The 15,563-nt window shown below is 37.9% G+C and overlaps 1 protein-coding gene across 2 annotated transcripts in view; it reads left to right on the top strand.

Moving 5' to 3' along the window:
* Positions 1 to 15,194, top strand: part of LOC150077698 (alpha-tocopherol transfer protein-like) — a 115,762-nt gene extending 100,568 nt beyond the window's left edge. For both annotated transcript variants that reach the window (XM_090385038.1, XM_090385037.1), the window contains exons 5-6: positions 10,863 to 10,973; positions 14,727 to 15,194. In XM_090385038.1, coding sequence (XP_090241164.1) covers positions 10,863 to 10,973; positions 14,727 to 14,912 — 297 coding nt within the window. In that variant the 3' untranslated portion in view covers positions 14,913 to 15,194. The remainder of the gene's footprint in view (positions 1 to 10,862; positions 10,974 to 14,726) is intronic.
* The last annotated feature ends 369 nt before the right edge of the window (positions 15,195 to 15,563 follow it).

Here is a 15,563-nt window from a genome sequence, read left to right as displayed (position 1 = left end):
TTGGTCAACTGGTCAAAGTCAATTTGCTGGATTTGGTAGAAAGTTCAGTCTGGTTTCGTCTATAATAACGAGGGATCAATGATGGGCTACTCTGAACATTGGATTTCCAACCTGTGTACCGCGGCAGTTTGGTGTATTGGGACTTTCTTCAAATATATCGCGAGATTAGACAGATCCCTCATGGTCAGGAACATTCAAACCATTGTCTACCCTCACTATTATATTTCTAAAATTGTTCAGACCGAGTCTCCGCACTCTTTTTCTTCTAAATCGCCATAGTTTCCTTCGTGCTAAACTTGCTACGTTTAACCTGTCAGATTCTACCCTTTGTAATTGTGGAAGCCCACAAGACTGACAGCATGTTCTTTTCATCGTCCATATTACTTGGATCTTCGTCAGCTACTGTCTGCTGTGTGTCATCCATTTTCTCCAGGCAATGAGTGGTCTCTTTTGGACTCCAAAGAAACATTTCATCTTCTGCAGGATTTTGCACATAAAGCCTTTGCCAGACGTATAAACTCGTCAGTAGTGTCCCAATTTCAGGAACTACTCCTATTCCAGTTCTACCTCCGGTCCAGACCAGCATCTCCATCATCGCCATCTCGTGATACCACCACCATCGTCACTACCACCATTTTTTAGTTCAAGTCCCATCTTCACCACCACCACCTTCAACTTGGACAGTTTGCAATCGTACTTGCACGATTCCGAACGATATCACTATGTTTTCTTGACTTCTGTCTCCTGCTGGCTGGTCCTGAGGAGGGATGGTCTGCTGGCACCACCTTGCAATGGTGCGGGAATTTTTCTTCATTTTATTAACTATAAAATATATAAGGCAAAGGCCTCATTCTATGACGTAGAATGACTAACATGTAGGTTAGTGCAAAATCATCATTTTAACATAGCCATCTACCAAAGTAGTTAAATGAATTAATTAAATTGGCATCGTTTTGGTTATTGACACTGTCAATGAAATTGAATCTGCATGTGAGGTGCCACCCAGCGTCGAGGATTCTATGTATGACGACGTACTATTAGCTCGTAAAACAGACGACGTTATGCCGGCGAAAACACCCGGACATAATGAGAATGACAAAATAGCCGCTGAACACAGCCAACCTTCCGTGTCTACACTAATATCTGGAATGAATTTTGATATTGGGATAGAGCCTCCCGTGAATGGGTATTACGATGCTAATGTCAATGGCAATGTTACAGCCTCCATTAAGCCAGGTACGTTTCGAGCGCAACTCTACAGAAATCAATGCAGACGGCGGCATACTAGTGATAGTATTGTGTATGTCAGCCAACATTATAATGAAACCCTGACTGATACTGCTTCTAACAGTGGAAATACTATTGTAAGAGTAAATTTAAATGAAGACAACCAAATAAATCGCAGCGTGAGTCTAGACGCCCCAAGTGAAGTATCGAACTTGGCTGCTGAACCTTGCCTAGGAACAAAAGGAAAAGCGGAGTACCAACAACCAGATAATACTACATTCCTTCGCCTAGACGACCAAAAACTGGAGCTCATCGCGAACGAAATAAGGCATCTAATAATCAACACTCTAGACACTCAACTAATGTCTCTAGTCAAAGCCAAATTATTAAAACTCTCTGAAGATCACGACAATCAGGGTACGATGGCGAATACCCCTAGGGTCAATTCGCACACATCATATCAACCAAGGGTGAGGTCACGTAATGGTCATGATACTAAAGGCACCCAAAACCGTCAACACATGGCGAGTTGTGTTCAATCAGTTCCAGAAGCTAGTGTTATCAACGGTATAAATCCTTCGCTAGAAATTGAAACTCAGAATTGGCAGCATTCTAATCTCTCAGTACCTCATGAGGATAAACTTAGCACAAGCAATTCATGTCATAGAACGGAGAAGTTAAGTCTCACACCTGCATCGAGTGACTGCTGTGTGAATAATATCATTTTTCCCACATTAAATAACCCTAATGCGGTAGGTCCTAAGGCCAGATATCTCTACACAAACCAACCAACTCAGTTTCAGAGAGACCACTTAACTCATATGGGAAAATGCATCGACAGATCCACAACAAATAATCCAGTGGCAAATTGCCTCAATGAAGACGTTACTGAGTGGCCGTATCAAGAAGCTAATACTTCATATACCAGTCTGCCGGATTCCCCGCCAATCCAGAATGCTATACACTGTCTCAGTAGCCTTATGCCGAATAGACTGAATAACAAATCATATGGGAACAGAAATGAAATTTTCTTCAAAAGAAAAGTTGTTCAAAGACCTCCCGTCCCTTCCTACACATCTAGTCGTAGCGGGTACAGCCGAAACAACTCCATCTTGGCAGCTGGTACACAATACCCTACCAATAACAATCATAGTAGATTGTCAGGTGCATCATTCTCCTCTCGAATAAAACCCATGATCACAAGACCCATCCAACAATCTAAAGCAATCTTTGTTTCCCGAGTCGACCCTCAGACTACCCCAGACCAAATTGTGTCTGAATGCCTACGACTCATGAATATAACTGTAAGAGTCACCCTACTGAAGAGGGCAGCCACATATGCGTCCTTCAAAATTGAGTGTGATGAAAAAGATATTAATAATGTTGCCGCCACTTCCTTCTGGCCAGTGGGAGCTCTCATCAGACCTTTTTATCACAACGGCCAGCCGAGATTAAATCTACCTCGCTATGTATATCCCAGTAAGCCAACCACAAACTCACAAGTATGACGCCAAAGGAAGGAAACCAGACCATCGCAGAATATATGTACCCCGTCAGTTACACAGGATACTGAACCGCTACCGGATCGCCATTCAGATGTCAATCGAATTTCTACAATAGTCACTACCCGACACATGATACAAAGTAAGACTATACCCCGTAGAAGACCTACTAGAACACAGATAAAACCATTATCCATGGGGAAGATTTTTTATCAGAATGTTAGGAGCATACGAAACAAGTTGGACACATTGGAACAAATGCTCTTGTCACGGTCTGCTGATGTTATCTGTCTTACAGAGACCTGGCTCCAGCCACATCAAGAGTCTCTGGTCGCTGCTGACGCTGCTGGATACAATGCCTACTTCAAATCCAGATCTGTAGCGAGGGGTGGAGGAGTAGCCCTGTTTGTACGTGACATAGCACTTCAAATAATCTCGGTCGCCTACTCAGATTCAGAGTTTTATGAGGCATTACTCGTCACTCTAAAAGTCCACTCAGCACTCTTGGATATAGCAGTCATTTACATTCCACCTGTTCCTAGTCTAGAAATGATAAACAATGTAGTAGACTGGCTTCTCAACAAATTACATGTGTCAGCCACCCATATAGTATGTGGAGATTTCAACCTTACACCACAGCTCAATAACCTACTGGACACCATGTTAAATAAACTACAGCCATGTTCCATCTCTCTTATCAATGACCAACCTACAAGAGGTGAAAATAGACTTGACCTAATTCTCTCTTCTGGTAAATGTATAATTGATGTACCCCCCGAAATGTTCTTTCCATCCGATCATAGCCCAATTGCAATGCTCATAATGCTACCGTATGTGGACTTCAATGTCAAGGAAAAAATTAAGAGCCAGCTTGTCACTTCGCCAGCCTTTCTGGACCCAAATAAATGCTTATTTGCTGCCAGCTGTATCCCGTGGGAATGTCTACTCAAATGTGATGCCTTATTTGCAACAACTCTCTTAACAAGTTGGATCAACTCTATTACAGAATTTGCGGCTTCCAAAGTAGTAAGGATGTCATCAAAATCTAAAACTTGGTGGAACTCTAGCCTATCTACATCGTTTAAACTAAAGCAAACTCTGCACAGAAAATGGAAACTGTCTAATGACACACAAGATAGAATTAACTACTCGAGGGCCAGAGCAATATTTAATAGGGAAAAATCTGGAGCAATCAACCGCTACATGAAAGACACACTTGACAGGGGAAAGCTACCTCGTTGCACACATAAAAGTGACACAAATCAGGGGCTTGACAAAGAAGTGTGGATGGACCACATCAGCAGATTCTCCAGCATATATCATGAGTCTCAAGTCAGGGAGTTTGAGTGGGATCAATTAGTTGACAATGAGATAGAGTCTGTTCCTATAACTAAAGAAGCACTAATACAGAGTATTAACTCCCTCAGGCCAACTAACACAGCTGGAGTTGATGGAGTCCCCCACTTCATGGTAAAGTGTCTTAGTCCTTACCTAATTGAACCACTCCAAGCAATTTATACCTCTATCCTTGCTTGCCGAGTTTTCCCTGAGAACTGGAATAAGTACGCTGTAATTCCAATGCCGAAAATTACAAAGCCTAACCTTGTGGAGCACTATAGGCCAATATCTACTGCATCTACCCTGTTAAACGTACTGGAGAAAGCTCTGTTGCCAAAGTTGTCGAATCAGATACTGGCTGGGCAGCCTCAACAAATTCATTATTCAATGACTGCAAGATCAACAATAACTAACCTCCTCACAGTTCAGGCCACGATACTAAATGCTTTCCAAGCCAGAAAGGAAATCGCAATAATTTATGCCGATATAAAAGCAGCTTTCGATAGTCTGGATGTACATGCCTTACTTAATCTGCTCCAACACGCCTTCCAAATAAAAGGAAATTTGCTGAAGTTCCTACAGGCCCTACTTACTTGTCGGTCCATTTATTACCGCACAGATAATCAGATCCTCCAACGCCAACTCCATGCAGGAGTTCCACAGGGTGGAGTTTTATCAGGACTCCTCTTTACCGCCATGATGATCCCGTTCTGCAACGGTAGGGATGATGTATGCACTTATGCAGATGACATTAAGATCCTAACACCCATCCAACCGTCCATGAACAACAGGGCATTGTGTGAGCAGATTAATTATAAGCTTCTGAACTTATTCGTGTACTTGGACAAATTTGGCTTGGCCCTAAATCCGCAGAAGACTGTAATCATGGTGTACTCGCTCAAAAAATCGCCTACGCTCGTACACCCGAAACTTAATGGCAAACCTATCCCAGTTGTTGAGACGCATAGAGATCTGGGAGTAACATTTGATACGAAACTTACGTTCAATTCTCATATTGACCTGATTGTAAAGAAAATGAACTACTTACGTTGGGCAACAAAACAGCACCTCTTGCACGTGAAACAGACTGCAACAACCGCACGATATTTAAGAACCACAGTGTATTCGGCCATTTTGTATGGCGCTGAATTGTGGGCGTCAGCCACCCCTACCCACATTAGGAGAATATATGCGAGTGAATTCTGGCTGCTGAAGTGGGCAAACCATAAGCACCACCTCCCTCAACAGTTAAGGACCACGCAGCTCTCTGAACAGCTTAAACTGCAGCGTTTACCAGACATCATTTCCTGGAAACGATTAATAACTACAATCAAAATGATGACTGGCACGATATCATCACCGTGCTTCTGGCAGCTTTGTGAGTGGCACATCCCGCCATCTGCATTAAGAGGTACAAAATCCTTGAGAATGAAGACCAACAGACTGAAGATGGCCGACAGGGTTATACCCGCCAGTGCGCTAGAATCAATTCAGTGCCTAACACATATCGGAATTGACCTACTAAGGCTCATAGAAGACCCGAATTATAGGAAACAAACCGCAGTGTGGCTCGCTGAGGCTACTGTTGCCTAGTAGTTGTGTGAATTTCTGTCGAACTGTGTGTACGCAATTGAATAATGTATATCTCGCACAAGTTGATCAGTGGATGTGATGTTAAGATGAACTTTTGTATTACAATTGCCAGGACTCTAGACAGAAATGTAGTGAAGAGGAATGTAGTTTAAATGTAATCTTTTCGTGTATATTTAACCTTTCTTGTATATTTTAGACATTCTTTTATTCGCATTTTATGATAATCCCCTGGCATTGTCTGCCGTGAAGGGAATTTGTCACTTACCAATGTACACCTATATTTTAAATTTGGTAGGACAAATAAAGATTTATTTAAAGATTTATTTATATCTCATATTGTGAATGCCTTTACAACCAATTGCCATGGTGTTGTACTACTCGAATAAATAACACTTCACCAGTGGAGAAGACTACCGTTATTTATTCTCAGCGGATACCATCACCCAGACGGCACCATTTCAAGAAGCTTGTTGGCCTTTTCTTCAGTGGGTGGGCACGTACCCTGGTGTTGCAATAGTAACAACCCAGTTATGAAGTTTAACTTCACAATGTGGGAGATGCCTGATGGTGTGCAGAGATATGGACTATAAACTGGGTTGTCACTATTGCAACACCAGGGTACCTGGGGTTGCAATAGTGACACCGAAGAGAAGCCACCCACCGAAGAGAAGCCAACAAACTTTGAAACGGTGCCGTATGGCTGGTGGTATCGGTTGAGAATAAATAACAGTAGTCTTCTCCACTGTTATTTATTCGAGGTAGTACAATACCATGGCAACTCGTTGTGAAGGCATTCAAAATATGAGATATAACCAAAACGATGCCAAGTAATTAATTAATTTAACTAATTTGGTAGATGGCTACGTTAAAATGATGCTTTTGCAAGCTACATGTTAGTCATTTTATTTACTTATTTTTTTAGATTTGATAATTGAGAGCTATTAAGTGCTCGATAATTCCTATATTATATTATATTATAAATCAACAGGGATTACCTTTATTTTAGATATAGGAAGCTTCTTTTCCAACTCTCCTTGTCCAACTCGCTAATAATTCTTGAGGATGGCGATATCTATTTTGTAAAGCAGGTGGGACATCTTCCCCACTGTCAGAACTGTAGTGTTCAGACCGTGCGGTCTCAACAATGAGCGCTCACGACTGCTGTCTACAAACACCATACTTCTGGCAGCATGGAAACCATTACTTGGATTGGCATAAAATTAGATTTTTGAAGGTCTAAACTGCTTAATAAATATGGACCGATTATTTCTTTCGGTCCTATAGCTGGACTTTAGAGTTAAATTTATGGGTCTAATAAAATTGGATATGGGGGGGGGGGCGGGTTTCTCTACATTCCTTAAGTCGGACTAGAACTTTTCGGGCGTCATGTTCACAGGAACGGAGCAACTCACAATTAATCCGAAACTTTTGTCTTATGTTGTAGTGTTTGTTCTTCACGCATGCGTATAAGTGACCAATCGTCGGACAATAGGAATGGCCTACGGATATTGATTGAAGTTTCATGTAGTTTCATCTCTAAGGTTTCTGCAATAAGTAGTTTGTGATAGTTGTGTTGAATATTTTTAATTTTTGTTTCATTAAAGCTGAATGAATGTCGTTCATTTATTGCGTGGAACGAAAGTTCCGACGCATTTGAACGACCCGCCCGCACAGAAGCTTCGTGTTGTTTTGCTCGAAGCTGTGCCACTCCCATTGTAGATCCTACATAAACAGCATCGCAATTTTTGCATGGGATGCTGTATACAAGGTCATGCTGTGATTGGAATGTGGGAATTACTTATTTTTATCTTTAATTTTTCTGACTATTTTCTTAATTTTTTTTCAAAAAATTATTTTTACTTTAAATTTTTAATTTCTTTAACTTTTAATTCCTTTTATTTTTATTAATTTACTGTTAAATTTAATTTTATTTGCCCATATTTGAATGGTTTGGACATTCAGTATGTGACACTTAAGGTTTTCTGCGGTTCGCGCTCAGTTGTGGCCCGCCTCCTCGCGGCGTAGACGGGTATCAAGACGCACCTCCCGGGTGCTTGTTGCTTCCTGATAGCAAAGCGGCCAGAAAAAAAAAAAAAACTAAACAACATGACAAACACGGCACAAACATAGCATTACACACATTTCTGACCTTTCTGCACAAGTTTTGTAACATCACAGTGTACCACGACGGAATTGAATTAGCGTTTGGGAGCAGCCTTACATAAGATACTATACATGGCTACTTATCTACATACCCCTGACTATTGCATGTAACAGAAATATGGGCTTCGGCAGTCCTCTTCATCGTCTGCATAGGTAGCACCCTGGTATCATCACCGTTTTCCCCCACCGAATGGGAAAGGTTTGAGTCCCGTCGATGACGCGAGCAACTGTAATGGGCTTTTTTCACTCCGTGGCTGGAGTAGTCAGCCTGAGGAATAGTTAGCAAGGTTTTCTCCCCCAAAAAAACTGGATTTTTTACGTCTAGCAAAACAGGCAAATCGACCAGAGAACAGAGAATTATGGGAGGCCCTAATTTAATAGTTTCGAGGGTTTTTTTTTTTTTTTTTTTTTGAGTCCTCTCCATCAAAAACCCATCGTACCTTTCTGAGTATTAGCAAATCAAATAGGTTTTCCACAGGTTCAGGTTACTGCCCCAGCTCTAGACCATGGATGACCGGGGTGAGTTTCATCCGCGGTAGAATAAAATCCCCCCCCCCGTCGCAAAATAGTAATTTTTACTTTGATATTCGTTCAAAGACCTCGGACGTTGAAATTTTCGCCTCATTTTTTGTTTAATTTTAATTGCAATGTTTGCAGGTTCCCAAATCCTTAATCAGGCCCTGCCGATACCTATCATCCTACTATGCTGCTACTGCAAAGTTATCCTGGATTTGGGGGTTCTTGTAAATTATTCATAGAGGCCAAATATTCCCATTAATCATTATATTCTTCTTCCAGATAAGTCAAAATCAACGTACAATCGCATGTTCCGATTAATTGAACAGAAGCATTGCAAATCAGGACAACGTTTTAGCCAAGAAAATTCCAAGTTGATTACGAAACTGCTGTGATTAGATCCATATAAGAAGCATTTTATGATGTTAAGGGCTGCTTATTTCATTTGAATCAAGCAATTTGGGGAAAAGTTTGACACTTAGGTTTACGATTGGCGTACATCGAGAGACAAATTGTCAAAATTAGTGAAGTCAATGGTAGGATTAGCATTCGTTCCTTTAGAGGACCTAGACGAAGCTTGGGAAGGATTCATTCGAGAACTTTACCGTCAGAATATCCTTCATATGAAAAGTGCGAAACTTTATAAAATACTTCGAAACAAACTGGATTGGATCACTGCTCACTTTCCACCATCATTGTGGAATCATCATGCTAATTTTGGTCCTCGGATAATAAAACATGTGGAAGGATGGCATTATGCCTTAAATAAATCTTAAATTATTTAAGGCATAATATTTTTTTCCGAAAAAAATAGGATACGGTAACATACACACAACAGAAATGTGATTAGGGCAAGTGGGACATAGGCGTATAGTTTTAGGGTAAATGGGACATAGAGCATATACTTTTAGGGCAAGTGGGAAATAGGGCAAATGAGAAATAAGGCTTAAGCTATTAGGGCAAGTGGGGTAACACCATTTCTGGCTGCCCAAATTGTAACTAAAAGCCACTATTTCAAGTGTCGGCATTTTGGTTTTATGGTTTGCAGGTCCCCTTTATTTTCACAGAAACCATTAGTATACATATTAAATAATAAAAAAACAAATATACTGCATATACCCCCCGAAGTTTGCATTCTTTCCTCCAGTGCATGTAACTCCGAAGTTTACATTCTCTCCCCCCCCCTATCGCCTTCCTGGTGCAAGCACTTTGGATTCAACACTGTCTCCTTCATACCGGGATATCTGTGCCTGGAGCATTCCAGTGTCTCATCTTCAATCAGCGCTTCAGCTGTTCTCTACTCATGAACACATTGACTTCTCCAACCAACTGATTTCTCCGACGGCAGAGTCTTTTTAGCGAGAAGAACGGGGACCTCGAACTGAAGAAATTTGCTGAGAATCGCGTGTACAGACGAAGAATACTCGTTGACCGTCAGCAGTGACCATTGCTCTCTTCCGCTGCGTCCTGATAACCTATATTCTCTGCAGATATCCTCTCCGGATCCGACCCTGACTGCAGAGTTCCTCTAAAATTCTGGCGCATTGTAATATTCTCACGTGAATATCTAGACGTGTTCAGTTTGAGAGTTGTACTGTAAAATCCATCTTTTATACGTTGATTTCTATTGTATTTTTCATTATAATTTAATTTATGTAGAATTTCTTGCAGTATGCCTTTTTATTGGATTTTCCCATATTTATTGGGAACCCATTGACAAAATGCCGTGATGGGCCATTGTAACAAGCAGTATATGTGTATATAATTTACTACACATTACAATTAAGATACTTCTGTTTCTAAGTGCATTTCGGTAGTAATAAACACAGAATAACATACATAAGGATAACACCAAACTCAGTGCAGTGAATTATGAAAATTGTGCACTCAGACATGAAGTTCTCTGAGCAAGTCAGGCAGGCTGACAGGAAAGCTCATGATGGAAGTCTGTCAGTGACATAGAGTAATTTTGCCTGCAGAAAAAGAGGTGGGTTTCTTATTGTGCAAGGCGATAGTCAGGGTATATCTGTGGATACTAAATACAGGTTTGGAAACTCCATTTTGGGAAGGACGTAGATCTGTTGGAAAGAGTGCAGAGAAGTGGAAAAAGATTAATTAGGGGAAGAAAGGGATATTATTATCACTTGAGACTAGGGTTGTAAAAATTGCAGACCCTGAAAATTATTGAAAATGGTGACCTGAAGTCCTAAGTAAAGTGCATGTCCTTAAAATTAAACTCAATTCTGTTACCATTTTTAGTCTCTCTCACATGAAAGACAAAAGAGATTTAAATTGGGAAAAAAATTGCAGAATAGCTGTGCGGAAATTTGCATTCATTCAAAACGTAATCAATTGCTTAAATAAAACTTCCACCTGCCGTTGTGTAAATGTGTAGTTTTAATACGTTTAAAGGCTTGAAGGAAATATTAGAAGGAATGGGCAGAGATAATAATAATATACTTTTGAACCGAGTGTTCTGTTGATGTGTGTGTGATGTGCCTCTTTGTGTTTTCTTGTTTGCAGTATGCAATGCCCGTTCGGTACCAGGAACTTCACGTTCTCAATCATCCTGCAGTAGCCAATGCTTTGTTCACATGTGTGAAACCTTTTATCAAAGAAGAGATGCAAAGAAAGGTATGTATGCCTATTAGCAGATTGAATAACAACATATAGCAGAGTGAAAAGTATGGAGAAAAATATTTTTCGGCACGCAAAAGGAATATCAATAGTTTTACATTAGATAAAAGAACATCAACGCACTCCCTAAAAGGTTAACAGTCTCTCCTGTTACAATATTTTCTCAAAAAAAATGGCTTTCTGTAGTTACAGTGGGTTTAACCTGTGGAAGCCATAAAGATCGCTTTTCTAAATTAAATTTAACATCTGACCATTTTCTGTAGTAATTAATATGTTTTCATCCTGATTTTTATCTAATTTAATCGTTGATATTTCAACTCCTGTTAAACCATTTTAACATCTGTACTGAATCCGAATAATTTATTAGGGTATCCTGATTCTGTACGGATATTTCTATATCCGTACAGAATCTATTACCCTCGAATCTATCTAAATACGTATATATCCCAGAATAAACAAGTTTGTCTAAATTTCTTGTTTTCAAATGACTATGTATATGTTTTTTTTTTTTTTTTAAGTTAGGTTTAAACTATTATTTTTTTAAAAATTTATTTCCATCGCAAAACATAATTTAATATCAACTGTTTTTCGTTCATTTTCCGTCGATCTCTTTCTATAGCGTGTCCATGATTGAAATATTAAATAACTTGTAGGAATCCATCTCAAATGCACTGTTCATTAATTTCCGTATTAAGTTTAATATATCTTCCTACAGTCTTTGCAATAAAACCGATTTAGTCATTCTTATCTGCAAGATGATTTTTTTTTTTTCTTTGGTGGGATTAGTGTTTCAATCCTTCTGATGTCAACGTTTGGTCAGATCGTGTTGGTTAAATTATTCTTGTAGGGAAGAAATCCTTTATTCTACGTTCCACCTTAAAATCTCGTCATTTATCTAAACCTTGGTTTTCCAAAAAAATGTGTTAAGAATATACAAGGTATAAATGTTGCATATCGCAATTGGGTTGTATCCAAATTCCCAGGTTCATTTTTTTATGTTAAAGCATATATTAATCAGTTCAAATTAGATTTCGAACAGGTTAAAAGTATAAAACTGGCTTCTTGTCCAAATACTATTTGAGGATTCTGATGTCTTGCAAAACTATTGGCCACAACTTTTGCCCAAATCTGTTCTCACCGCTGTCAAAACCAAATGGTCCTGTTACGACTTCCGTCAAAGATAAAACTGACCTGTTAGCATCCTACTTCCAATCTGTGTATTGATGATCTTTGTAACCTACCTCCTGCCATTTCCAGTTCGCATTATAGCCTTAGTAGCTAATGCGCCAATAAAAATCAAGCCATTTCCAGTACAATACATTCGGTGCCTCTTGTGGACAAAAGAATGTCAGAAGGATTTTGAACAATCTTGACGCTTAGAAATCCCCAGGTCCTTTCAAAAGCATTTTCCCTTCTTCTTGGAAATTTGCTCATATCCAGCCAGTTCCTGAGGAGGGCATAAAATCCCTCCCATCCAACTGTCATCCCATTGTACTTCTATTCTTTCTAAAGTAATGAGAAATCAATTAACCTCCAACCCTTATACTACCTAGAAACATTCTATTTGATCAACGATCGCCAGTATGGATTCCGCCAGTGTCGATTCGCTGGTGATATTCTGGCTTATGTTACCCATCTATTGACAAATTAAATGGAAAGTTTGGTGAAACTCAACGAATTGCTCTCTACATTTCAAAGGCTTTTGATCGTGTTTAGCATAAGGACTTCCAAATAAGCTTCCATCTTAGATTTTGCCAACCGTTTTTTTGTAATTGCGTATCAAGTTTCTTCTCTGACCGCTCATTATGGGTAATGTTAGATAGCTCTGTCTTCTGATTTCTCCACTAATGCTGATATTCTCCAAAGTTCAGTTCTTTCTTCGACTCTTTTCCTCTTGTATATTAATGAATTTCTTCCATTGACCGGAAGTTCCATTCATAGTTTTCGTGGTGATAGCTCATTGCATTGCATCTTCCAGTTTGACAAAATTTGTTGCGCACAAACAGCTTCAAATTCTCGAATATCTACTACCAATTCCTTAAAAGCACCAAGTAATTCTCCATTGGGGCAAAGACAACTTACAGGATTTCAGTCCTTCTAAAACCCTTTCCTCTCTTATATCTCAAAAATAATTCTGCTACTTCTATACTTCAATGAAACTATGATTTCTAAGCAAGATGATATATCTCTTTTGGGTTTTACCCTGACTTCTAATCTCTCTCTCTCTTGGCATAAGCACATTACAAATATTGCTTCCTCTTCATCTAAAAAACTAGGTTTTCTGTGCCGTTTTTGGGCATTATTTTTCTTCTAAACAGCTGTTCACTCTGTACAAATTGCGAATCCGCCCTTTCATGGAATGTTGATCCGACATCTGGAATCGAATTGTAATGAATTTTGTTTGTTTGAAAATTAAACGTTTTTAAAACAAGTTTTAAGAACAGTTAATTTTTAACTTAACAAGTTTAGAATGGTTAATTTTTTACCTTTTATGGATTTATGTTCTGCACAATTTTTGTGATGCATTTTTAAATTTACTTCCGAATAAAAATAAAATTTAAAAACTCGTACATAACACTTATATATCAGACATGCATTTCCTCTTTGTGTGTTTTTAGTTGTGATATTACTAATCATGGCATGTTTTAATCCAACAATTATGTTCCTTTATAGCGATATTTTCAACTTAATTTGTTTCTTCATATAAAATAGATTCAGATGTCTATCTAATTTATTTTTTAGTTATCTCTAAAGGTCAGGTTCAACCTTTTTCATAATGATATGAAAAACATTCAATATTAATAAACAATATATTAATATAAATACATATTTTTTTTATTTTAAAATTTTGTAAGTCTATCTATTGAAATAGGAAATGAGTACCATTAAAATTTAATTCACTTTCTTGTCTCTCCTGGTTATAAAGCAGCTAAAAGAGACCATTTGAAATACACGTGTATTGATAATCTTGATTCACTTTGTGGTGTAGAGTAATAAATATTCTAAACCACAAAGCCTAACGAGATTCATGAAATTTTACTTGCATCATTTTCTGTGCAGTTCATTCAAATCTGAATTACAATATTCATTTAAATTACTTCCTGCGGAAATTCTGCAAATACTTCTTTTGAATGAATACAGATCGCATTCCTCTTTTTTACAGATAATTTTATATTGAAATTTAAACTCACTGCGAAATTCATTGTTTTGTTAATTTTCACATTTTTTCTAAGAATGACAGTATTTAACTCGCCATTGAATTTCCATTAAGTTTATTATGTACCTTCATAAGTGATTCTGCTTCTCAAATTTCATTAAAATTATTAATTGAAGTTTTTATAGTAAATCTTGCATTGTGATCATCAAAATTTTGTCAATTAAAATAGGTTTTACAGATTTGACATTTTAGGAATTGTATAAAAAATTTTTCTTTTATATTTTATGAAATAATTCAGTAGCATCAAACATACCAAATATTCTAGCAAATAATCGGTTTCTCTTTTATTGCTTATTTCTCAATTTCATTTTGCTCTTTCATTCTTTATAAATTTAATTAAAACTTGGTAACCCTGTATAACTATGAAATCAATTTTCCATTAAATAATTTTGTAATCGACTAATCCTTTTATTTCCAATAATATATATTGAAATGCATTGGGTTTATAAAGCCTTATAGCAGTGATTCGAGCTAAGTAACGAATTTTATTTCAATTTGTTATGTTATTGATGTTTCTTTTCATTTCTTTTCAGATTTATTTCCATGGAAGAAACTTATCTTCTTTATATGACTACATTCCTCCGGAATATCTGCCGGAAGAGTTTGGTGGAAATCTAGGACCTTTAGAAGAACTCTCAGTTCATTCGAAACTAGCAGAATGGTACTCCGACTACAAAGAAAGCTTCAAGTTTGGATATCTTGAAACACTTGAGACATAATCGCACATATAATTAGAGAGTAAATAATTTATGAAAAGAGAAAAACTCACAGATGATTCTCATAATTAAGTGGCATTATCTGCAGAATATATTCATTTGAAAAGCAGAGCTTTGAGCGAGTGGAGAGCACTCATGTTTTTGGTGATTGTTGAAAATGAGAAGTAATTTTTTCAGAAAATCAAAATGTCGAGTCCATGTTCAGAAAGAAACCACTTATTCAGTTTAATTAAAACTTGGGCACATCTAAGCAGGGACCCCATGTTTTCTCCTTCTTATCCCACATTCATTTTTGTGAAATTATGCTTTCTCTGTGACTTCGATTATCAATAAATGCATTCAATGCTAGCTGAACTGAAGTTTGTTTGCTACACCTTCTCAACACACATCAATACGAAAAAAGGAAACAGAAAATAATAATGAGCAATTTAAATGTTAATTTTTATCGGCATGTGTGTGTGTATTGCGTTTGCGAAGTCATTTCCTTTAAAAATAAATGGGGTCAATATAATATACACCCTATTGGAAAAAAAAAAGTAAGGGGATACCTGCATGTACCGTTGGTTGACACAGTATTTTTAAATCAATATTGGAATTTATTAGAAATTTCTCCATTCGCATCAGTTATTGAGTGCGTATTTAAAGTTTTATCGC

The sequence above is a fragment of the Mastigoproctus giganteus genome, chromosome 11 (assembly GCF_048544385.1).
Source record: "Mastigoproctus giganteus isolate SK-2022 chromosome 11, ASM4854438v1, whole genome shotgun sequence".
In the NCBI taxonomy this organism is placed as follows: domain Eukaryota; kingdom Metazoa; phylum Arthropoda; class Arachnida; order Uropygi; family Thelyphonidae; genus Mastigoproctus; species Mastigoproctus giganteus.
Note: the sequence above shows the minus strand (reverse complement) of the source record. Positions and strands in the feature narration are given on the sequence as shown.